This window comes from Larimichthys crocea, unplaced genomic scaffold (genome assembly GCF_000972845.2).
Source record: "Larimichthys crocea isolate SSNF unplaced genomic scaffold, L_crocea_2.0 scaffold630, whole genome shotgun sequence".
Classification (NCBI taxonomy): domain Eukaryota; kingdom Metazoa; phylum Chordata; class Actinopteri; family Sciaenidae; genus Larimichthys; species Larimichthys crocea.
This window is the reverse complement of record NW_020858293.1, coordinates 1-25,673: the sequence shown is the minus strand read 5'-3', so window position 1 is coordinate 25,673 and position 25,673 is coordinate 1. Positions and strand designations below refer to the sequence as shown.

Genomic DNA, 25,673 nt, shown 5'->3' with positions numbered 1-25,673 from the left:
GTAAAAGAGTGGCAGGGGTAAGAACAGTGCATCTTTTCACAGTAATGTTAGGCATATCCAACAAAACAGTGTTGTATCTTAACCAACGTGCTGTTGAAAGATGTGAGGTTTTCTGTTCCAACAGGATCATAGAGACTGCATGGGGAACTAGAAAATTTCAAAAGAAATTTTGAGTGTGCCTGCGTCTGGCCCCGTCGCCCCCATACATTATTACTGACACTGCTCAGCAAATTCAGTATTAATACAACAAGCTCTGTCATCATTGCCTTTTTAATGGGCTCTTATTTTGAAGGGACTTTTATTTTGAAAGACTTCTGTCTTGTCTGTGTGTGTGTGTGTGCATGTGTGTGTGTGTGTGCTTGTGTGGTCTTGTGTCTGTTAATGAGAGAGTTTTACAATGTCTTTTATTTTGAAGGGAACCTTATTTTGAAAGACTTTTGTCTTGTCTGTGTGTGAATGTGTGTGTATGTGTCTGTGCATACTTGTGTGGTTTTGTGCCTGTTAATGAGAGTTTTACAAAGTATTTTATTTTGAAGGGACTCTTATTTTGAAAGACATTTGTCGTGTTTGTGTGTGTGTGTGTGTGTGTGTGTGTGTGTGTGTGTGTGTGCGCATGTGTGTTTGTCTTGTCTGTCTGTGTGTGTGTGCTTGTGTGTCTGCCCTGTCTGTCTGTCTGTCTGTCTGTGTGGTGTGTCTGTCTGTCTCTCTGTGTCTGTGTTTGTGTCTGCGAGAGAGAAGGATAAAATGGCCGACATTAAAAATGTAGTGTCGATAGTCTGATATCATACAGAGACTTCAAAAAAGTTAGTCAAAGGCATGCTTGAGGTTGCCAAGCAACTAGGGTGAGCTGCAGGTCAGGTCATTAAAAAAGCACACCTCAAATAGTCATTTTTAACATGTTTATTTAGACCAGTGCTTCTCAATTATTTTCTGTTACGCCCCCCCTAGCAAGAAGAAAACAATTCGTGCCCCCCCACTCTCCGCCGCGTCTATAAATAATATAATTTGTCTATAAAATTAAAAAGTACACCTCTGCATAACATTGTATCCTCATCAACAGAAAACAAAATAGAAAAAAGAGGCATTTGAGAGATCAACCACTGAGAAAAACTTAGCATCTGCAGGCACTTGTGATAAAATAGTGTAGGGATTTGGAACATTAGGAGCACGTGGCTGTACTGCAGCATTCACAGCTTGTAGATCTTGTACAAATCGCCATTCAACTGGTTGGCCTTCATCCCTAATCTTTTTGACAGGGAATAAATGTGTGCGAACCGGAGAATCAGGACATGGAACAATTACGTCTGCTTGCAAAAGGTGATTGAACACTGGAGTAATGCCATCAATAGCCTCTTGTTTTAAAGGATATTGTTGTTTGCATGGGCGAAAGTCAGACTTTGCAGTTATCATTAGTGGCTCACAACCCCGAATAAGTCCTACATCATATTTATGCTTTGCCCACAGAATATCAGGCACTTCCTTCAGAGCAGGTACATGCTTAACATTCTCTGCTGATAGTAAGACATATTTCTTGTGTGAGAGTGAGTCATTCAGCGGCAGCAACTGCACAGTGCGTGTGCCGTGGAAAGAAGACTGTAATAACTGTTTATATACCTGCAGCTGGGGAGAGTAAGTGATCTTGAATATGTACACATCTTTCTACAAACAACCCCAAATCTTCCCACCTATCCTTCACGTGTTTGGAAAAAGACACGTGAGGAAAAGAATTGTTTGCATCAAAAAGTCTTTTCTGATTCTCAGTCAAACAAACAGAAAGCGCTGCGCGGTGGTCATCCCAGAGAAGGGAGACTGTGGTCAGTCGTTCTTGTGTCACTTGGAGCCATGTGTGTTCATAGTCAGAGTCCAGGCCAAGATTCACATGGGATGTACAATGTAACTCATTGACTGTTAGAAAATCTGTATCTGTAGGAGACACAAGCGTTCTTATTTTTTGTATCAGCTGATCAGTGGATGCAGAAGTCTCTAACTTCCACTGATATGCATACAACAATTGTCGGGGATCATGCATAACAGCTATCAATGATTCATCGGGTCCTGTCAGGGAGGTGAGAGAACTCACCTTTAACCCGTCCGGAGTCGATATCAAACATATCCCCAATTTACACATGAGATCTCTGCCGAGCAGATTAACAGGGTAGAGATGTGAGAATAAGAATGCATGCTTTATTTTCTCCCCCTCTGGTGTAATATAACGCAGATGAGTGGTCACTCTTTCTTTAATCGATTGGCCAGATGCTCCAACAGAATACACATGGTTACCAGTCATTTTTGGTGTGTGTGAAAATGTGGAAGCCATAATCACAGAATTTGTAGCTCCTGAATCTACCAAAAACATCACTTCAATCCCTTCTATTGTCAACACATATAAAGGAAAAACAGTTTTAGAATCACCTGCATATTGTACACAAGTTTCAACCTGTGGTGTTTTTCTGTTCGAGATATCTTATAGCATTATGTACATGAGCACAAATATGCTGGTGTGTGTGCTCCTGGCTGTCATCATTATGTAAACGTGCATGTGGCTGTGTGTGTGTTTCACTTCCCTGTTCTGCAGAGCCTTCGAGTGATGTCCCTCGCCCTTCCCCTGTGCCGTATGCTTGTGCCTGTTCATCCAGAGCATTCATGGGACATTCTCTAACCGAGTGTCCAATTTTGCCACACTGATAACAGGCATTGGGATCTTGAGAGCCTTGTCCGTGCTGACCTCCTCGTCCACCTCCTCTACCGCCTCCTCTTCCCCCATGTCCGTGCCCCTGTATGGTTGCCAATGTAGAATACATAGTGAGGGCTGCCATGTGCAGTTCCTTCTCAGTCTTTTCCTCCTTGGCTTTCTTCTTCTGTTGCTGAGTCAGTTGTGCATGGCGTGCATGTTGCTTAAGATCATTCAGTCGACATTCTTCTTTGCGCCCCACATATGTGCGGATAACAATATCATGTAACTCAGGGAGCATGCCTGCGAGGATGGAATTGCAGAGGTGGCTCTCCCATGCATCAGGCTGCACACCGATTTGCCCTGGCTGCTCCAGCCCACTATGTTCATTAAAGATGTCAGTCTTAGAGGCTTGTTGTCTGGTCTGCATGGTGTGTGTTGATGACTTGAATACTGGTGGTGCGGAAGGTGGCGGTGATGCAGGCAGCACGACATCTCCATATTCTTCCTTCTCTTCTTCTTTCACATGTTGATCTGGCTCGTCGTATCCTCCCATTGCTCCGGACACGGCAGGTTTTCGTTGAAAGGGACAGGAGTCTAGGTCAGGGTTCACCTTCAGGGCCTGCAGTTCTGTAACAGGATACACAGAAGTGGGTGCAGTAAGAGGTGAAAGAACATATGGTGGTGGACCTTACGTTTTCTTCATTTTCTGTTTTTCACTATTCTTTCTCTCTGGTAATTCCTTCTGACACTGCAATCTCTCTCGTCTGTCAGCTTCTGCTTTCCAGTTACTCAAACACTTCCTATGTTTTTCTATTTCTTCCAAATCCTTCACCTTTATGTTCTTTCCCTTTTCATTTACTGTCTTATCTCTTTCATGCTCAGGGATCCCCCTTTAGGGAACCCAAATTCATTTGTCCATACATTAAGACAATCAATACATTCAGAACCATATTTTGGTGGTGACGATGCGGCCTCCTGGAGGAGACAGCGACTTAGACTTCCCTATCACCATTTTCCAGTAATGTGTGAGAGCTCTCTTTTATTCTCACAGGCGTCCCCGGAGAAGGGTGATTCGTCTTTAGTCACAATCACTCCAAAAAGACTTGGACCCTAACCAATCCCAGATTGGATTTTAACCAATCTCGATCTAAGGTTGGACTTTATACCAACCTAGTCAGTCTGGTCACCACTCGTCAGGTTTTACCCCTTCACCACACTATGCCTCTTTTTTTCTATTTTTTGTTTTGTTTTTTGTTCTCAAGAAACTATAAGTGTCTCATCAAATCTCTTTTTCTTTTGAGTTCGTTGAATCCCAGTGGTGGCGATCATGGACAAAATGATCAGTCCTCCCGTCTCTTAATTGTTGATCGAGGTTGGAGGCCGGATTTCTTTTCCAATCCGGGGAAGCCACTCCACTGGTCACTGTCCGGACGACCGGTCGGGGACCCTGTTGATTCAAGTTTTGACACAAGTTTGTCGTGGAAATTCGATAAAGACTGAGACCACGATCAGTATTAATGAGAACTTTATTCTTGGCCAAGGAGAGAAAACAGTACGAGTACAAGAGTCGCAAAGTTCTCTCTGCTGCTAATACTAACTGCTCCTTTTGTAGACATTTCTCCCCCTCCCTCTCCTCTGAGGTCATCAAAGGAGAGACCCTAAGTGCATCGGGGGTTACCCTTGTAAATATCTGCTTTACTCCCCCTTCCACACTGTGGCTAGTACCAACATCTCAGGGACAGAGAGAAATGCCAGGACACAAACATATATCAAACCATCAGGAGGCAGTCTCCTAAGTAGGACAAAGTACATACAAAGCTAAACACAGAAATATAAATGTAGACTAAAGGTTACAAAGAATTTTTCCACTACACCACTTACTGTAACCGGTCTTGTTGCACTTTTACAATGAATATCTATATAATAATGAATAATAATAATGGAAATGTATATAATAATATACCACAAAGTAATGCAGAGGGATATCATCGAGGCCCCCATTTGGCAGCATTTCCACACAATCTTGGGGTCATTTGATTCCATCATATTAGCATCGGAAAGGAGCAGAGCAACAGATGTCATTGTCTCAGTGCTCTTCTGGTCAACGGTGGGACAGCCATGACTGGCAGGAGTATCGCCAGTGGCAGAGACATCCTGCGCTCACAGCCACCTAAAGTGTTATATGCAGTGGTTAAATTGGCTTTTGTAAGGAGGGGGAGCCGTTCTTCACTCACAGTGGTCAATATCTCTCAAAACAACGTCACACCATAGGTTTAATACATATTTTATCAATTCATAACCTACTTATTTATATCTCACACCAATTCACATATTGGCAACTTATTTAGCCTACATTTCACCATCAGTCTACACTACGATTTGTAAAACGTATTCACAATATACACAATTCACATATTACCTTTTTTTTTTCATCCCATCAATTTACACTGTTATTTGCATTACTTATTTACATCTCACACCATAAATTCACATAGTTACTTACATCTGACACCATAAATCTACATCAATCAAATCAATTGTTTGCTAAACTTTCTTATCTTCTGCATCTTCTGATGCAGTTGGACCTTCATCCTCCAACACCTTAACTCCGCAGGAATGTATGCCTGGATCTTGGTTTGTGAAGATCATCTCTGCTTTCAAAACCATCATTTTATGCCAGACCATCACTGCTCAAGAACAGATTCTTTCTATCTGTAGCCTCATCAATAAGGCAGAGGACCCCCAATAACACTGACTCTTAAACCTGCCACCCACACTGTCACCCACACAATAATGTTATATAGTAAAGTTCACTATGGAGAACTATACCAGGGTGCCTGCCTGTACTCTGTGTTTGGTCTTCACCAACTTCTGAGGGAAATTCCTGGCTATTTGGCTGTTAAATGTGTAGTGGAAAAATTCTTTGTAACCTTTATTTTACAATTATATTTTTGTGTTTAACTTTGTATGAACTTTGTCCTATTTAGGAGACTGCCTCCTGATGGTTTGATATATGTTTGTGTTCTGACATTTCTGACATGGTGTAGAAGGGGGAGTAAAGCCGATATTTACGAGGGTAACCCCCTGATGCACTTAGGGTCTCTCCTTTGATGACCTCAGAGGAGAGGGAGGAGGAGAAATGTCTACAAAAGGAGCAGTTGAATGTATTAGCAGCAGAGAGAACTTTGCGACTCTTGTACTCGTACTGTTGCCTCTCCTTGGCCAAGAATAAAGTTCTCATTTAATACTGATCGTGTTCTCAATCTTTATCGGATTTCCGCGACAAATGCTCCACCAGTAAGCTTCTGTGTCAAAACAACACTAAATAACTGCAAACAGCCGCCTGTTGCAAGCGGATACCTGTAAAGTTTGCGTCCTAAAAGCCAAATTCAAGTTGAAAGAGGATAAAAGAAAGAGTGATAATTCTCTGTTTGTCACCATAAGTGACCTTTATCACATTAAACTTGTGATTTGATCAAATTAGCTAATTTTATGCTTGCTCTGGTACAAAACAAACCTGCCACCAAGGAACAGAGAGAGCCTCAATTGAAATACACCACCCATCAATCCAACATTGTGGTGTAAGCAGTCAGTGCAATACATGTAGTTCAGTGTTGTATTTAACAACACTTACATTGTCTACTGTTATGGAATTTTCTATCCTTAGGTTACACAGGTCACGTGTGGGCCTTAAAGTCCTCAGCAGTATTAGTTGTTTGGCTTTGGTTGAGAACAGTAGGTACCAGTCTATCTCAACACTGTGGTGGCCAGGGTCGAAGAGACCTATTGCTGCCTTCATAGTCATAATAGATAGCTTGACACTGACGTTCCAATCTGTGTAAACAGACAACAGTGTCTCCAGATTAGAATATGCTGACAATAACACCTCCATGGGTAAAAACATTCTCTTTGACTAATTCTGGGTGTATAGTATTTGTGGTGTTATCTTGGGGTTTAAAGTCTATCCACCAGGATGAGTTGGGCAGAATGTGAGACTGACTCAGGCACTTCTGATGAACTTTGAGAGTGTCTCTAATCCTCCTTGGCCAAGCGTCAATAAACATTACAGCATAAGACATCAGAGGCTCCTGAACACTTTCTTCCCTCCTGACCTCACCATTGACCTTTGACTTCAGCAATTTCTCCACAACATCTACAATCATCATATTTCTTGTTTTCTGTTTTTTCAAGAAGAATATAATCTGGTGAAAGCTTCAAAAGGAATTTTAACTGTGCGTGTGTGTTTGTCTGTGTGCATGTGTGTGTAGTGAGTTGCTCGTGTTTGTCCAGATGAGAGTGTGTGACTTGTTCACTAATCCTCTGAGCACCGTAACTATTTATACATTGACTCAGTTAAGACTATCTCACTGATCCCAACATGCTTGACATGTGACTTGATGCTGTAGTCACTTTTTAAAATCAGGTTAGGTGACATAGCAGAGCACATTTTCAGACAGTCTCTCCTGAAAGACATTCCTAGTGAAATGCTAAAAGAAAACAGCTGGTGGAACATCTCACAATGAATGAAGTTGACTGCTAATAGGTTAGTAACATGATAAGGGTATAAAAAGAACATCCAGAAAGGCTGTGAAGTAAAGATGAGGAGGGGTTCACCATTCTGTGAATGACTGCACTGGGGAAATAGTGCACAGAAGAATATGTAGATTTCATTGGATTGGTGAGAGAGAGAGAATAGTTTCACTTATTGAAAATGTTTGGCACGTTATTATACGTCAAATACACGTAGCTGTAGTCCTACATGAAGCAAGACTGGAAAAAAATCCACTTTCAGTAGTACAGAACCTGCAAGGAGAGAAAGCACAACAATTCTGGGGAAGAAGCTAAGTTAGTAACATGCATTAATGGGACATGGATGTGTACAGATGGAGAGAGAAGAAGAGCAGAAATCACAACACGGTGACATCTGACTGCTTGTGTTTTTTGATCAAATGATTAGGATCTTTGGTTCACTCTTAAACAGTATATTAAGTATCATATTCTTTTTTTAAGGTAAACTGAAAAGTAACCAGTAAATAAAGCAGTCAGATAAATGTAGTGGAGTAAAAGATAGGATATAATATTCACAATATATTATATCCTATCTTTTACTCCATTTCACTCCACATTTTAACAAGGTCTTTTGCCACACACAATTGAATTACTTGATGACCCACCATCCTGACCTCTTGTTTTATATTGTTTATGTAGTTTTATGTTTTATGCCAGTGTTTTTAATTACTCTTAGGAACTTTGATTCTGTGCCAACATAAGTGTGCACACAGTGCACTGACTATGTGTCAGTGTCAGCTCAGTTGAAGTTTGGTTCACAGTCCTAGAATCCAGCTGTTTTAGACGACATTTTAGTAGCTCCCTTGTTTTGCGTCATAGCCTTCTAGCAGAGAGTATACGCCCAGTTATATATGAGTGCTTGGTTTCCTGTATGAATACTTAATGCAAACCACGTGGTGTGAAAGCAGACTGCAGCTTCTTTTGTTCAAATCAATCAAACCGGAGACGGGCAAAGAGCTGCTGAATCAGGAAATCACCGGTACATTTATTTCTTCTTACCTTTATCAAATGACAGATAACGTCTTTTCGAAATCACAGGAGCTGTACGTACGATCAGCTTAAAAGGCATCCAGTCAAGTACAGAAAGTTGGTGCGGTAGCATCGTTTATGTAACGGTGCTGCCCGTGTCTTTATTTCGAGCTGCTGTTAGCTTCCAGTGGCGAGGTAACGTTAGCTTAATGAGTGCTATCAATCAGCTAACGCTTAGCCAGATGTACCCTACACTTTAAACTTCTTGCAGGAGCAAATACACGGAACACTTTGTGTAACACACCAACTGTGTGTAGCCTGTCTGTGTAGCGGCTGACTATAGAACTTTGTTGTGCGTTAGCATGTCAGCTAGCTTGCCACACAAGCATTATGTGAACAAAGAACGGCAGTTAGCTGCTTAGCCTAATGAAGCTAGCTGGCTGCTGGACGCACGCCGGTAGCTTCGTGTTTTATTTAGTTTCAGCTTTGTGATGCTAGTTTGCACCGGCTTACTCACCGGCTGACGGCGAGGAAAGTAACTGTAGTTTGGAATAAATGGCCACATTTAGAATTGAGGTTACAGAATAGATGTGATTGATCCGGTTTAAATGACTAAACTGGATTCTTTGAACATGATCACATTCAGAGACACATACAGGGATGTAGCTGGAAGTCAAGTCTGTAAGGTTCATTAAACTGAGAGCAGAAGTGTTGTTTAATGTTACGTATTTTAATAAAGCATCAAATCAAATTTTATTTGTATAGCCCAAATTCACAAAACACATTTATCCTCTGAGGGCTTTAGCATCTTCATATTTGTAACAGGTTATTTTTGTCATTGAGTTTCTTTGTCAGCTTCTCTGTGCTGTCCTCCAAACATAAATGAAGAAGTCCTACTTAAACTATTCTTCCTTTGTGTTTTCCTTATGCTGTCTGTTCTTGTATTTTCTTCACTGAGGCTCGGTTGCTAACTAGATGGTGACGTTTTCATTGTTTGAATTCAATTACAGTTCTAGTTGTTAATTCCTGATTGTTACACCCTACATAAACTGATCACTGCCTCTTTGCCACAAAAACAGCCTCTGATTGAAAAATGCCACGTAAGAAGGTGACAGATGTCTCAGGGAATGGTGGGATGAAAAAGAAGAGAGCCAGCGGCAAAAGGAAAGAGAGGGACTTCAGTAGTGACGATGAGTTTGACTACGAACAGGAGAACAACAAGAAACCTGGCAAGCCTTCTGCCAAGACTGGTCTCCAGCCTGTTACTGTGGCAGACGACGTCAAAGAGAAAATAGTGGGTTTGAACACTAACCATAATCTTTTATTGTTTATGTGATATCCTATCTATGTGTGGAAAATCAATAAGTAAGAAGTATTGAATCCATAACAATGACTTCCAGCCAGTGAATCAGCTATGTACTCTTGAAAGATTGTTACTTGCAGTGTATCGAGTAAAAAGAAATCCATCATCAGGTATTTGTTCATGAAAAAAGTGTTATTTTAGATAGTTCCCTTTAATCAAATTACAGATGCTGTTCTCCAGATGTTATTGAAATAAGTAACTGTTTTACTTTAGACAACAACGTTAAAGATTTGTTTGTCTCTGATCTCATTTGGTCCTTTCTGCAGAAACTTGAGTGTCCAAAAGTAAAAGGTCAGCTGCTCATCTTTGGAGCAACCAACTGGGATTTAATTGGAAGAAAGGAGGTTCCCAAACAACAAGGTAAAATATTTTTCTGACAAATGTCTGGGTCGGATCAAGTGTTGGACAGATCCCTGTGACAAATGTCCCTTTTTGTCTCCATACTTTATTTCTGTATTGTACTACAATTTTTACAATAACAATGATTTATTTGTGTCATCAAATAAATTTGAACTTATTCCATTATCATTTTGATCATTTAAATGCAAGAGAAGGCAGGCTCTGGCATGGTATATGGCCACGTGTAGCTTATCCAGGTAGAGAAATGAGCCTCCTGTTGTGATCATGTTCCAAACCAAAACCACACAATGTTTACATTTCTGTTGATGTATGGACTACACAATCAAGGATGTGTAATCTGGTGAGTTTTTGAGGTGTATTTGTGAACTTGCTCCCAATCTTTATATGAAGACAACCACATCCTAAATCAATCTCAGCACTTAACACACAGAAATAAAATCTCAATCATCTCAGGAAGAAAGGCAACGAGTGTATTTCCCTAAAATTGATCAAACTGATGCTTTATTGAAATGTGGAGCATAGGGACTTGCACAGAACCTCTGGTTTACCTCAGCCTTGTTAGATTAAGCTATGTAGACAGATTTGTTCACAAGAGAAGGTGATAGCACTATAATAACTTACCCTGTATGATCTTATCATGTGGTCCTCACTATGGTGTGATATTCACCTCCTAGAGACATTTGGTATACCTGTTTAAAGTGACATAACACATCTTGAGATTTTGATTTGGTATATAGATTATCTGTTCCCTGCTTGTGTATTTTCCTTCCCTCTGACTGTGGTGTATAGATGAGATGTAGGAGGTTGTACAGCCAGACAGAATCAATAAAAAATCGATCAGTTCCAGTGTGTCTGCAGTAGAGAATGGAATGACCACACATTAGGTGTGTGTCTCTTTGTTTGAGATGTACAGGCCACATACTGTATGTGTTAAATCCAGTGAGATCCCATTAATTTATTGTGACAGTAATGTCTATTCATATGTATGCATGTTCAGTGCAGCTGGTTCACTGATGCCTGGGGCAGGCTGTGCACTGCCTTGTTCAATCCTTGCCTCACTTTCCTGGCAGACACTGATAAATTTACTTTGTTTAGATTGTAGGGGGTTGGGGTTGTCCGTAGCAGCAGCTGCATAGACAAAAAGCATCTTTTGTACATTCAAAGAATTCTTTTGTAGTTCACTTATCTGTGTCGCTCAGCAGACGTCTGTTACATAGGGCATAAGGCTGCACCTAATGACTCCATTTTTGATTGGTTGATTCATTTGATATCAATTAGGACAGTAATTTTACCCAAACTAAATATGAAAAACTTTATTTTATTCAGTTATCCTGAAAGAGACAAATGAAGCGCATTTGAATAAGGATGGTAACAAGAAGTTTCTGATTACCTCGTTTCAATAAATATGTTTAGCTACCTCTCTTTACTGTTTGAAACTTGAATAATGCTTTTGAATTTAGCTGCTGGCTGATTTTGGCAGCTGTCAAAACTGCTACCACAGGACATGGAGCAGTTTTAGCAGTCCTGGTAGGACAAGTGAGGGAACCGTGGATGCAGTTTTTTTTTTTTTTGCTACTGATTAGATTTTCACAGAATTATTTCCTGTACATGTGTATGCATGTGTGTCATAGACATGCTGTTTAGTCAGCATCTTGATAATTCCACTTCTGTCAGGCATATGGATTATATGTATATTCTTCGTGAGAATATATGTGTGTGAGAGAAAGTGAAATGGATATGTCTTGATGTGTGGTATGTGTGTGTTTCCAGCTGCTTTCCGCAACTTGGGCCAAAATCTTTGGGGTCCTCATCGCTACGGCTGTCTGAATGATGTCCAGGTTAGCTGTGTGGTGTCTGGTCCCTGTGCTGCACACAGTCTCCTCATGACCACTGAGGGCAAGCTGTGGAGCTGGGGTAAGTAACATGTTGCAGTCAGACCCACAAAGGTTTTAGGTTTATACCCAGCAAATCAGCTGGTTACCCATCTCTGATTACTGCATGTAAGTAAGCAGATTTGTATGCAGGTTTGTGTCACAATGTTTGAGTCAAGAGTGGAAGCAGTTACCCATCGCTGAGCTCTTGGTTTATTCAGGTCGTAATGACAAAGGGCAACTGGGCCACGGGGATACCAAGCGTCTGGAGGCTCCCAAGTTGATTGAGGCCCTAGCAGATCATGTGATTGTTTCTGCAGCCTGTGGACGTAATCACACCCTGGCACTCACAGGTAGGCAGAGCCATTATGTTCATGATCTAATGTGGTGTTGTAAATGGTAAATGGGCTGTACTTATATAGCGCCTTACTAGTCTTCCGACCACTCAAAGCGCTTTACACTACATATCTCATTCACACACATTCTTACACTGATGGCATTGGCTACCATGTAAGTTCTCATCAGTTTCAGGAGCTTAGCATTCATACGCATTCACACACCGATGGCCATGGCAATTTGGGGTTCACTATCTTGGCCAAGGTTCAGTATCTTGCCCAAGAACACTTCGACATGCAGACCGGAGGAGCTGGGGATCGAACCGCCGATCATCTGATTAGTGGACGACCCTCTGAGCCACAGCCGTGTGTTCGTAGTCCAACCAAAAACTACAGAAGCTCATGTCCGTCATTTAGTTTATTTTAATTGGTGAATTTAGTTGTAGTAATTGTTTGGACATCCCCGTGAATTCAGGGCAGTGTTGCAATTTTAACCAATCACTGCGATTTTCCCGCAACTTCAGCACAGTCTGCCCAGGGGATTCAACTCAGCGGGTCAGGGACGGCCGCATGTTGCGGGAGGATCCCCTCGTGGGACCTCCGCCGGGCACATTTCCTCTGCGTCCTCTGGGTTGGCATGGAAAGACTCAGGAGCGAAGGTGGCTCACGCCTCTGTCCGTGAGCTTTACAGCGCCCACCCGCACCTCTTCGGGACAGTCAATTTACACATGATCCGATTAGTCGACTAATTGAAAAAATAATCTGTGATTAGTCGACTATCAAAATAATCGTTTGTAGCAGCCCTAGTATTGGATTACGGTTGATTTGGCCAGCTGTGGCTCAGGAGGTAGAGCAGGTCGTCCACTAATCAGATGGTCTGTGGTTCGATCCCTGGCTCCTCCAGTCTGCATGTCGAAGTGTCCTTGGGCAAGATACTGAACCCCATATTGCTCCTGAAGGCTGTGCCATTGGGGTATGAATGTGTGTGAATGGCTAGTTCCTCAGATGAGCAGTTGGCACCTTGGCATGGCAGCCAATGCCATCAGTGTATAAATATGGGTGAATGAAATGTGTACTGTAAAGAGCTTTGAGTGGTCGGAAGACTAGAAAGGCGCAATATAAGTACAGTTCATTTATTGATTGTCAGAGTTTTCCAAACATGATAGAATCCAGTCTAGTCCACTGTATTTTTAAGTGCATTCTAAACAGTGTTAGCATCCACTGCTGTGTTTGCTGATGTCAGTTTTTCTCCTCAGAGGATGGTGTTGCGTACTCTTTTGGTGAGAACAAGTTGGGCCAGCTCGGCCAGGGCAGCCAGACTGATGCAGTCCTCAGCCCAGCACCTGTAAGCCATCACTGTCACACAGAGTGCACATTGTAGAGCCAGGGATCCAGCTCAGGATCCGGTCACATCCAGAAATACAGGGAGTGACTATTGCCCATCGAGGCAAATGCAAATTGAATTTACGCTAACGCTAATTTCCACTTATAGTGATGTTCTTTCTCTTTGCATGGCAGAGCCTTAACTTGCATTTGTAGACAACATTTTGAATCCTGAATTGTCCCTGGGTCCAGCAAAGAAATCTTCTTGGTGTTTTATTTTGCAGCACTGTGACTGTGAGCCACAGGTAACGTATCATAGTTTAGTCCATTAATCCACCAGGATCACCCAAGTTTCAGTGACATGTCCGGCTGACAGTGGAGGAGTTTGACTCCTCCACATGTAATGTTGTTTTTCTCCAAAAAGTTGAATTTGGCTCAAGCTCTCAGGTCACAGTGTTTTTTTTTTTTTTTTTTTTATTGATTTATTTTATTTATTTATTTGGTAATCCCCTGCCTGGGGATTTTTTTTCAAGCACAAATACACAGATGCTGTTGATAAAATGTATTTATGTGTTGCCGTGTATGAAATATATGAAACAATTTTACAGAGTAGATATCTATGAAAGAGGAGCACCTCGTACAGTCTTATCTCAAACATCCATCCCTCCCCACTGGCCCCTATCTACAAGCCAGAATTCCAAAAGGATGTTGTTCATGGAGTATTGTAGGACATTGCATAGAGTAACAAAAAGAATGAAGACGTAAATAAATAAAATAAGTTGTTGAAGCACTGATTTTTACGTACTGTATAATAGAAAGACAGAAAAAGTAGTGAGGGGAAAATCTGAAGATTAACTTTATTTAATCAAGGGTGCTTGCTGTTCCATATGTTGGCTAATCTGACTGTCAAGTGAGTCAAAGAAGGATTCAGAAGTAAATGCTGGTGTTAGAGTAGACTCAATCCTGCCTGAAGATAAGAGTGAGCACTGCATTAAGCATTGTTTCACATGATTTAATAGAGTAAATAAGTAGAGCGAGTGATTGTTTTTGTAAAGACAGCTGTGTTTTGTTTGGGGTTTTTGCATTCAGTAATAAAACATAGGCATTCTAAAATGGAAGAGTGTAATCAAAGCAGGCTTACATTTATTGCAGTTCATTAAAAATCTCCTAACCCCAGTAGAAGGCGATATTGTACAGTGAAGGCTCTTCCCAGGGGGATGCATTCATATGCAGTGGGTATCACTTTGTATTTGAATTGGCCAGTTATTTTACCAATAGTGTGATAATATAGAACAGTTGAATAGCCCATGTCTGAAATAAACAAAATCCCAAACATTAAAGAATCTTGTTTATTAATTGCTAAAGATAATTTGAACTTGAACAATATATGAACTGTTTAAAGTTAAGTGTTACACTCACTTATAGTAAAATGATAAGTATAAATTAAACGGCTACAGTACTAAAAATAGCAAAACATATTTTGAGTTGCAGTTCTTCTGCAGAAATATTATCACAGTCACACACATACTGATGGCAGAGGCTGTCATACACAAGGTGGATAAGAAATTACTCACAAATAATAAATGTATTAAAAAAAAGTCAAGCTGAAGAAAGTCATGCTGGTGTTGAAGAGTCTGACAGCTGTTGGAATGATGGACCTGCAGTAGCGTTCCTTCTTACATGATGGGAGTACCAGTCTGTTGCTGAAGGAGCTGTTTAAGCCCACCACAGTCTCATGCAGGAGGTGAGAGGACTTGTTCATGATGGATGTCAGCTTTTCTAACATCCTCCTCTCTCCCACTTCCTCTATGGAGTCTAGGGGGCAATCCAAGACAGAGCTGGCCCTCTTGACCAGTTTGAGTCTTTTTCTGTCTCCCTCCGAGCTTCCCGCTCCCCAGCATACAACTGTATAGAATGTTCCAGATGCCACCTCAGTGACATAGAAGGTTTTGAACAGAGTCCTGCACACTCCAAAAGACCTTAGTCTCCTCAGCAAGTGAAGACTAGTGAGGCCTTTTTTGTCCAACCAATCCAGTTTATTGTTGAGGTGAACCACATGACAGCATGGCAACAAGGCCATGAAACTAAAGTACATAAAAATAAATAAAAATCACTGTGACAGCCAGAAAAATTAATCAGAGAGAATACAAAAAGTAATTTTAAGGTCATCCAAAACTGTGATGTCACTGTGATCTCTCATAGTGAGCATGTTTTATAGTCTACCTCTTCTCTCCTCCCTCTAGATTTCATACAATGGCCAGCCCCTGGTAAAGGTGGCTTGTGGTGCTGAGTTCAGCATGGTGGTGGACTGCAAAGGAAACCTGTACTCTGTCGGCTGCCCAGAGTATGGACAGCTGGGTAATCACAATATGCAAATGCATTTGTTGTTTTTAATGACAGCTTTGTTCGAAATTTTTTGAATTAACTAATTATCCCATTAGCTGTAAATGGGATAATGTTTCTGCTTGAGACTAATGTTGGAAGTTGACACCGGTTTTACAAAGAGAGCATATGTCATATCTGGCCATTTAGAAGCCATGCCTCCATTACATTGCCTCCAGGTAGTCCACCAGAGAGTGCTGACAAACGACCCATATTGATATTGGCCTAACAAATAGTATTTTTTAGGTTATGTCTTATATTTGTATAATATTGACCCCTCATCTGTGTCATTGCAGGTCACAACAGTGATGGGAAATTCATAGCTCGTGCCCAACGCATCGAGTTCGACTGTGAGCTCATCCCTCGCCGTGTTGCCATCTTCATTGAGAAATCCAAGGATGGCCAGGTCATGCCTGTGCCCAACGTGGTGGTCCGAGATGTGGCCTGTGGTGCTAATCACACGGTGAGAAAACCAAAAATGACCCCAAGTAGTGCAGTTTGCTCCAAGCAAAGGACATTAATTAATTAATGCTGTATACAGGGAAGACAAAATCCAAACCTCAAGAGGAAATGTTTTCAGACAAACACTGACTTCATTTGATGGTAAATTGCAGCGACATAGCACCTCTTTCTTTACAAAACACCCATATGTTACCCTTAGAATAAGCAGTAAAAGTCAGTACATTTCTATCATATATACAATATCTTCATATGAAAACAAAACCAGAATACTGTATGATAATATAAATCTATTAGTAGTGATTCACACAAACAAACATTGGAAGATTTGTTTGTACAGAATGGAACTTTAAAGTCACTGTCCACAGCTTAAGTCTGTGGGCCAACATCACTTAATAAAAGTCGATCTGTAAGTTTTAAGTGTGTATTGACTTCCTGCCAGTTCACAAACTAATGCCATTATTCTTCCCTGAGAATTAAAACGTGTGTGTGTGTTTGCAGCTGGTGCTGGACTCTCAGAAGCGAGTGTTCAGCTGGGGTTTTGGTGGTTACGGGCGTCTGGGTCACACAGAGCAGAAGGACGAGATGGTTCCTCGACTCGTCAAACTGTTTGATTTTCCTGGACGTGGTGCTAGTCAGATCTGTACAGGCTACCAGTGTTCCTTTGCTGTCAGTGAAATGGGTAAATGGTTTATAGTTAGTTGATGATTTGCTGCTGCTGTGCATCTGTGTCTCTCTATCACAGGTTCCACTGCTACTGTAATCATTTCATCATTAATTGTACAATATGTTTGTGTTGATTTGTCCTGTACACGTGACATCTATTGCACGTCTGTCCGTCCTGGGAGAGGGATCCCTCCTCTGTGGCTCTTCCTGAGGTTTCTTCCACATTTTTTCCCTGTTAAAGGTTTTTTGTGGGCAAGTTTTTCCTCACTCGAACCGAGGGTCTAAGGACAGAGGGTGTCACTCCCTGTACAGATTGTAAAGCCCTCTGAGGCAAATGTACTTTGACTTTGGGCTATACAAATAAAATTTGATTTGATGAGACCATATCATGATATCTAGACACTGAGCTTTAAATACTGAATGCCTCTGTACTTTAGATGTCTGATCAGTATTGTACTTGCAGGCGGGCTGTTTTTCTGGGGTGTGACAAACACTTCCAGAGAGTCAACCATGTACCCCAAAGCTGTGCAAGATCTGTGTGGCTGGAAGATCCGCAGTCTGGCATGTGGGTGAGTGACATCTGACATTACTTGTAAACTTCTTAAACACTTCAGATACACAGCATTTGTGCCCTCATTGGCTCTACCCTAGCTCTACATTTATGTGCAATAGTTTTTGTTTTTCTGCATGGAGTTTGAGTGTGTTTGTATTTAACAGGAAGAGCAGCATCGTTATTGCTGCAGATGAGAGTACAATCAGCTGGGGACCCTCGCCAACATTTGGAGAGCTGGTAAAACCATGAGGCCTTAGTAATGGCTTAATTATTACAGGATATACTGTTCATTAAAAAATACACTCAACAACAATATTGGCTGTCGGGAGCTCAGCACTTATTGTATATTGTTGTTTGTTCTTCAGGGATATGGAGACAACAAACCCAAATCCTCCACCATTGCCCAGGAGGTTAAGACTTTGGATGGCATCTACATTGAGCAGGTAAATGGAAATAATCAAAAGTTTTGATCATCTCCTAATGAGGGAACTATTAATGCATCATACATCACTTGGAGTGTGTCCACACAATCAAAAAAAGTGGAAAAACCTAAAGTCAGCATGCTAACACATTGATCTTAAAGGAGGTTTTTCCTTGCCTCCGTCACAAAGTGCCTGGTCATGGTAGGAATCGGAAAAGAGTACGGTGTAGACCTGCTCTATATGGAGTGTCATGAGTTGCATGTTGAATGAACTGAATGTTTCATTAGTACAATGTTGAAAATGTTCACCATCTTGCATAGCATTCTGGGGGTTTGTTAATTAGTAGTGATAGTTGGAGATTTCCGTTCTGTTTGTCCAAAAATAGCAGCTGCTCAGTATATATCCATGTACTTTATATCTGGCAGTTTCTAGAATGCTGAAGTTCTAAAACACCAAAACTACTCAAGTCTTAGTATGTGGCCGTGAGTCACAATGTGATGTAGTATTCATGAAATGAACCCATAACTTTTCTGACATAGTATCAGGTGGAAGTGTTCTTATGCCATCATATCATATATTTTGAAATGAGCAATGTTCTCTGAAGCAGCAGGGATGTTTGTGTCAAATGAAGAGAACCATGTAACTGATGACATCAGAAGCTTCTGTATCATCTACCCATCTCTGCTGATTAGCAGTAAACAGTTGAGGTTGGTGGGAATGTCATTACTTTAGCAGGCACTGGATCACAGACTAAACTCCAAAATAAACAAAATATTGACCTAATGATGACACCAAATGAAAGGATCACTGTGAATACTGAAAGGAGCACAAATGTTCAACCAATTGCTTTGTGCTGCCCACTGTTACTTTGCCTGTCTTTATTCTGCACACACTCACATGTTAAATATTGAGTGTATACAGGGTAGAAATCAGGCTTCTTGTTTACATAATGCGAAGAAATCAGTAATAGTGTTAGAGCTTTCTCCATTTATGATTTTATTCATTCAATTTAATGTTGCATATAACCATACAATCATAGTTCAATGTATTTTTGTGAGCTCCTCCAATTTGTTGAATTAAATGGTGTGAACGCATTGTAATAAGAACAGAAAATGTGAGTGAATAAGTCATCTTAATGGAACTATCTAAGTAATGAGTAGTAGAATAGTGCATGTTTGGTAGAGTACCACTTGTTGGATGTTCAGTGTTAACTAAATGCTCACTCATCAAAAACTGGTTTTGATTTCATTCTGTAAACAAAGCTGTAATGAGTCAAGATATTGATGTTAAGGGGACAGGTCCTTAAATAACATAATTTGACCACTTTACCTTTTCATACAGCAACATCTATGTGATTGGACCTGATGTCAAGAATCTCTAAAGAATCAAATCTACAATATTGAGATGTTTTCTCATGAAAGTTGAGACAGCAAAATGTGCTGATCCTGTGGAGATAACTGAGCCTTCTGTCTTGTTTTTGCAGGTGGTGATGGGCTACTCTCACTCTCTGGTTATTGCTAGACAGGACACTGAGCAGGAACAAGAGAAACTGAAAAAGCTGCCTGAATACAACCCCCGAACAATCTGATCGGGCCTCCAACGCCTCAACCAGCGATGCTCAGCAGGAACACCTTTCCATCTTGGTGGTGTACTAGTGGGATGGTTGAGTTCAGGGGGAGGCACTCACAATTCCGAAGGATATCCACACATCTCAACTACCAGCAAACTGGCTCTACACCAATTTGGACACTCAAATCAGAGAAAATGGGACTGGAGATGGACAGATCCTTTGGATGGTCCAACTCTCACAATGAACAGTCAAGATATCCTCACTTCCCACCTCGAGTGAACCTGCAACAGTTTGCTCCGAGCACTTCACACCTAAACAGAGTAGTGCTTCCCAAAAACCCTTTTCTATTTTGTAATACAGCCAAACATTCATGTCTTCATGTATCTTGTGTTTTCTTTGTTGCAGTATTTGAAATGATTGTCACATTTACGGGTGCTACAGCAGGAACCTCAGTCTTTTCCAACTGAGGAGTTTTCAAAGACCAATACTCCATACCTGTGCCTTTTTCTACATGTATGTTCAGGATATGGAAGTCTTGTTTGTATTGTTCAGAGGATCAACTGATGACTTAGCATATAATGGCACTATGAGCAGATGTGTCCAACTACCACAGATTGTAACCAGGATTTGGAACATGCTCTGAGTTAGTGCACTCCACTCAACGTTACATTCCTTTTGTTGTCGTCAGTGTTTGGATCAAGGATGCACACCTCAGTCCTTCAAGACCAGTGTCTGCTAGCTCGTCTTTACTAATTTGAGTAACAGTAACTTCCAACACTCAAAGAAGTTTCACAAGCAGGTCAGAACTTTTAGAACCAACAATGCAATGTGTGGAAATTGTTCAGTGTCTCAAGGTGTGCTGGAAAAGAAGGCATGTCCCTTTTTTAAAGAGGTGTTTTCTTCTAATTGTACTGCATTCTTTTTTTATGGTGAAATTTCTCTGGGTTACATGTTTTTTTCATTGAAATGGTTAAATAAAGATTCAAATGAGTTTTGTTTCTTTACTTAGTCTACCCTTTAGATTTTTTTATGCTGAAGTACCATGTGATCCATGACTAATGATAACCTTATGTTTCTATCAAGCATGGAAGTTCATGTCTGACCTCAGGGAAAGTATATGTAACAATTATCTTGATTCAAGGTTCCACGCTAAGTTTAACGTCTCCTAAAACCTAATTGTGCTGCAAAATCATGTTCATTGTTTTGCAGCTAGTCTTGTATTTCAAATGCAAAAGTTACACAAATTGAGCCTCAGCCTTAAGAAGCTTTCTAGTGGTAAGGCAGTGGTTCTTTTAATAGGTTGAACCTTGAAATTAAGACCAAACAATGGTCACGCTATATACAAGTGCATCTCAAAATTAGAATATCGTGGAAAAGTTAATTTATTTCTTCAATTAAAAAAGTGAAACTCACTATACAGATTCACTACCCAGAAACATTTCAAGTGTTTTTCTTTTCATTGTGATGATTATAGCTTTCAGCTAATGAAAACCCAAAATTCAGTATCTCAAATTTTGATTAGACTCGCTTTGTCACACTCAAATCAGCTAATTAACTCATAACCCATGCAATGGTTTTGAGTCTTTAAACACCCTTTGAAGTCTGGTTGCTGCTGACTTGATAGTTGTCCAGAAAACATTGTCATTGCCAGACCTAATAATGCAGACAAGCTGAAGGCCACTATCAAAGCAACCTGGGCTTCCATAACACCTCAGCAGTGCTGTATACTGATCGCCTCGAGCGGGGTGTTGACAAGGCAGAGGGGGGCGTCTGACAGACCAATGGGGGCGCACGCATCCAGGGACGCACGGCGCAATGAATCTATATAATGAGTTTCACTTTTTCAATTGAATTATTGAACTTACTAACTTTCCACAATATTCTATTTTTTTGAGATGCACCTGTAGGTGAGACAGGTTAGTTTTGACTGACAGGAAATCTTAAAGAAAGCTCTTTGGACAAGCTCCTGTACTGTAAACGTTTATTTAAATGTACAAAATTGGATGAATTGTAAGCTTAATCTTCATCCTCCTCCTCCTCTTCATCCTGGTTGATCTGGAAGTAGCGGAGTTCATAGCTCTCCTTGGTGTTCGCCACAACACGCAGCCAGTCACGAAGATTGTTCTTCTTCAGGTATTTCTTGGTCAGATACTTCAGGTATCTGGTGCAACGTAACAGGAGACAAAAACAGTGTCACTCACCATTTAACCTCCAATGTCATCTGCCCTAACATTTTTTACACCAGCACAATGGAAATAATGCAGCCCCAAGTAACACATAAAATGCAGATGGGTATTGTTTTGTGTATCTCTGCTTATGTGAGACATTTTGGAGAATCTGGTTTGCTTTCTGTCTGAGTCAGTTGATTCTTATGTCTAAAAGGAATGACAGCTCACTAGCAAAAAGCTTAGCCAATGAAAAGGCTTTTCTTGGATGCATCACCACTGAGAAAACAAGTGATGCTGGAGGAGACAGAGGTTACTACAGAGCTCAGCCTGTTCTATGTTTTCAGGGTTAAAGTTAGTGAAAAAAGAATTCCCCCCTTGAGGGATTAAAAAAATAAATCTGTTCTCTCTTTTTTCTTCAGTGTACTAGGGCATTGGCATTATATCTTTGTGACCAGAGGGAAGGATTGAACTCCAGCAGACACATACTCAGTGTCCACAGCACGGTTTAAAAAGGGTGAAAAGTCTTTACCTTTTGGAGAAGGGCACCTCGGAGGATACTGTAATCTTGCTCTTGCTCCTCTCGATGGAGACCACACCACCTCCTAGGTTTCCAGCTTTTCCGTTCACCTTGATGCGCTCCTGCAGAAACTGCTCCTGAAAACACATTTGTGGAACCATCATCTCATGTGTTTAACTGTGAAGGGCTACCTAACCCAGGAATATATTTAACTCAGGATATCGGAGAACTGGTGAACTTACAAAGTTGGCAGCGTCCATGATGCCATCTTCAACAGGGTGGGTGCAGTCCAGTGTGAACTTCAGGACCTGCTTCTTCTTCTTACCACCTTTGCCGGTGTTCTGCTTCTTCTGCTAAGAAAACAAGACATGAAGCTGAGCAGACAGGACTCAACTCCAAAATGTGAAATCACAGTTCAACATGAACCGCTGACTGACTCATGGATCCTGAGGGAACATTGAGACAAACACACACTGCTGTTTCATCGATTCACTGGGCGACAATGTTTTCAACAAGAACGGCTTAAACACATTGACTGATTCCAGGTTTGCTGTGAGGCTCGTTCATGTGAACACTGAACATGTCCGCGAGCTTCCCCTCCATCCTGTCACACCACATCACAAACGTTCATCTCATCAGACATGAGCCCACCATTTGTGCTCCTTGTTAAGCAGACTATTGTCATGCGCGTGCACACACACGCACGCACACGTTAACAACGTGGTGACTGCGGCGCTATCCGGCTAACGTTAGCTCATGAGCGGCTGTAGGCCACAGAAAAGCGCAGCTCCAAACGAGCTAGGAGAAAGACTTCAGAACCGAACCGAAGCCCGCACTGCCTGACCACGACTGCTAGCATAACAGTGCCGGGCCACCCCGCACGTTTTAACCGGCGTTCGCGCAGGAAAGTCTCCATTTCTCAGCACGCGACTATACTTACAACAGGCGCCATGGCGAGAAGCTAGCAGAAAGGAAGAGCGCGGTTTGCGCATGCGCTACATTCACAAGTCAAACGCCGAATTCTGGATCGAATCTATGCTTCTGAGCTTGATTAATAATGTAATAAGTGACGTTTCCCACTTTGTTTAAACATTTTGTTTGAACATTAAAACAGAAGAAGCAAAAACAAGTCTAACAGTCAGTTATGAATTAGTCAGTTATTAAAACAGCTGATTAGAGAATAAAATAAAAGCAAGGTTAAAAATAGTTTATCTAACTACTTTAAAATGCAACGTTCTTCAAAGAGCTTGATGATAAAATAAATCGTTAATTTCACATCAGTTAATCATCACATCATTAATACACAGTAGCCAAGGACACTTTAATGTCATGTTGTCTGGACATTATCACATGATTCAACACAAACTAGAAAATTTCTAAAGAAATTTTGAGTGTGCCTGACTCTGGCCCCGTCGTCCCCATACATTATTACTGACACTGCTCAGAAAATTCAGTAAAACGTACATTTATCGCTAGAAATGTCCTCAAACAATGCCAGATATATCTTGAAATGTTGTTTTTACATCCAGAAAGCTGAATAAATATAACGTTCAATATACACATAGAACAACACTGCCACCTAGTGGTGAGGAGGGCGGCCATTTGTGAATGAATATTTGTTTGTGGATCTGTGCGGATCTCGGCAGGAATGTCTCAAAAATGCGTAACTGAGGAAAGAGATGCGTGTGTGTGAATAGAGAAGCGTGTGTGTGAATGGTGATCCACAAATGCAGAATCACGCTTCACAAACAGAATTTTCAGTTTTACAAATGGCTTTTTTGTTTTTAAAAATGGGAAATATATTTACAAATACACGTATATTTGTAAAAAACCAAAATACAAGTTATGAATTAGAAATTTCTATTTGTTGATAGCAAACGACGTGTGCAAATCAAGGAACATTTGTAGATCATTCTCTGTGCGTTTACGGTTATTTTTCAGACAAAAATAACTCCATAGCCGCTCGGCTTCTGCCTACTGGCCCCTCCCCCCTCTCCTCCTTTAAGCAAGCTGAGGTTGCCAAGCAAACAGGACCAACTGTAATCAGGAGAGCAGTTACTGCACCTGTTAGAATGTCAGTTGGAAATCCTGACAGAGACTGAGAGAAAATGCTGAGACCTTCCCTCAAACAGGAACAATTTCTGGCCCAACCGTATAAAGCTGACAGCTTCAACGGTGTTATCACTGCAACAGCCTCGAATTTTCCTACGTTTCTAGCTATAAATGATTTCTGTAGCTTCACATTTGCGGCCACAGTCGCAGTTTACAAATTTATTTTTCTACGACTTTTTCTCTCCCTCTCCACTGTAGCGATGACATCACTCACTCTAGCTCTAGCTCTAGCAAAGAGTAGCGAGACAAAAAAAGGGCGGAAGAATAATAATAATTTCTAAAGAAATTTTGAGTGTGTGTGACTCTGGCCCCGTCGCCCACATACATTATTATATAGCATGTCTTGCTCTGCTGTCTCTGTCTGCCATTTTAGACAGACAAGTTTAAATTAAGTGCCAAGAACTACTAAAATTGCTGCCGCTCGGCTTCTGCCTGCTGGCCCCTCCCCCCCCTCCTCCTTCAAGCAGGCTGAGATTGCCAAGCAACCAGGACCTAATCAGCAGCAGCTGGTCTGCACCTGTTAAAATGTCAGTTAGAAATCCTGAGACTGAGAGAAAATGCTGAGACCTTCCCTCGAAGAGGGACACAGGAGCAGCTAGCGCTTACATGCTAGCAATTAACATTAGCATGTTACCATTAGCATGTTAACATTAGCATGTTAATGCTGACGCGCTAGCATTTAGCATTTGCATGTTAGCATTAGCATGTTATCATTAGTATGTTAGCATTAACATGTTAGCATTAGCATGTTAACAGTGATGCACTAGCAGTTAACATTAGCATGTTAGCATAAGCATGTTAGCATTAACATGTTAACATTAGCATGTTATCATTAGCATGTTAACACTGATGCGCTAGCAGTTAGCATTAGCATGTTACCATTAGCATGTTAACATTAGCATGTTAACGCTGATGCGCTAGCAATTACCATTAGCATGATAACATTAACATGTTAACATTAGCATGTTAACGCTGATGCACTAGCAATTAACATTACCATGTTGGCATTACCATGTTAACATTAGCATGTATTTAATTCCTAGTGGCTAATGGTAATTATCATTAGCATGTTAACGAGCTAGCTGCTCTGCTGTCTCTGTCTGCCATTTTAGACAGACAAGTTCAAATTAAGTGCCAAGAACTACTAAAATGGCTGCCGCTCGGCTTCTGGTGGCCCCTCCCCCCTCTCTTCCTTCAAGCAGCCTGAGGTTGCTAAGCAACTAGGACCAACTGTAATCAGGGGAGCAGTTTGAACCTGTTAGAATGTCAGTTAGAGACTGAGAGAAAATGCTGAGAACTCCTCTCGAAAAGGAAGGACTGCTGACCAAACCGTATTTCTAATCATTGAACCGGCTTAACC

At 41.1% G+C, this 25,673-nt stretch overlaps 3 protein-coding genes across 8 annotated transcripts; 1 reads left to right on the top strand and 2 right to left on the bottom strand.

Moving 5' to 3' along the window:
• Positions 1–987: 987 nt before the first annotated feature.
• Positions 988–9,284, bottom strand: LOC109139013 (uncharacterized). Of its 2 annotated transcripts, none has more exons than XM_019261136.2 (2): positions 8,730–9,284; positions 988–3,301 (listed from the first exon to the last, which is right to left on the bottom strand). In XM_019261136.2, the coding sequence occupies exons 1-2, from the start codon at positions 8,902–8,904 to the stop codon at positions 2,433–2,435; spliced, it is 1,044 nt and encodes a 347-aa protein (XP_019116681.1). In that variant the 5' UTR covers positions 8,905–9,284; the 3' UTR covers positions 988–2,432. The 2 variants fall into 2 exon arrangements, with proteins under 2 accessions (XP_019116681.1, XP_019116682.1); XM_019261137.2 differs by lacking the exon at positions 8,730–9,284 and adding an exon at positions 8,243–8,362.
• Positions 7,996–20,507, top strand: rcc2 (regulator of chromosome condensation 2). Of its 2 annotated transcripts, none has more exons than XM_019261135.2 (13): positions 7,996–8,222; positions 9,292–9,506; positions 9,842–9,935; positions 11,706–11,849; positions 12,028–12,159; positions 13,398–13,486; positions 15,708–15,822; positions 16,143–16,309; positions 16,807–16,987; positions 17,435–17,540; positions 17,689–17,761; positions 17,890–17,967; positions 19,430–20,507. In XM_019261135.2, the coding sequence occupies exons 2-13, from the start codon at positions 9,306–9,308 to the stop codon at positions 19,532–19,534; spliced, it is 1,485 nt and encodes a 494-aa protein (XP_019116680.1). In that variant the 5' UTR covers positions 7,996–8,222; positions 9,292–9,305; the 3' UTR covers positions 19,535–20,507. The 2 variants fall into 2 exon arrangements, with proteins under 2 accessions (XP_019116680.1, XP_027132632.1); XM_027276831.1 differs by lacking the exon at positions 7,996–8,222 and adding an exon at positions 8,296–8,407.
• Positions 20,508–21,480: 973 nt separating this feature from the next.
• Positions 21,481–23,261, bottom strand: LOC104936395 (60S ribosomal protein L22). Of its 4 annotated transcripts, none has more exons than XM_010752422.3 (4): positions 23,142–23,261; positions 22,444–22,554; positions 22,214–22,338; positions 21,481–21,677 (listed from the first exon to the last, which is right to left on the bottom strand). In XM_010752422.3, exons 1-4 carry the CDS (start codon positions 23,151–23,153, stop codon positions 21,533–21,535), a joined length of 393 nt encoding a protein of 130 aa, XP_010750724.1. In that variant the 5' UTR covers positions 23,154–23,261; the 3' UTR covers positions 21,481–21,532. The 4 variants fall into 4 exon arrangements, with proteins under 4 accessions (XP_010750724.1, XP_019116605.1, XP_027132633.1 ...); XM_019261060.2 differs by having other exon boundaries at positions 22,444–22,551; positions 23,142–23,243; XM_027276832.1 differs by lacking the exon at positions 23,142–23,261 and adding an exon at positions 22,853–22,877.
• Between the last annotated feature and the right edge of the window lie 2,412 nt (positions 23,262–25,673).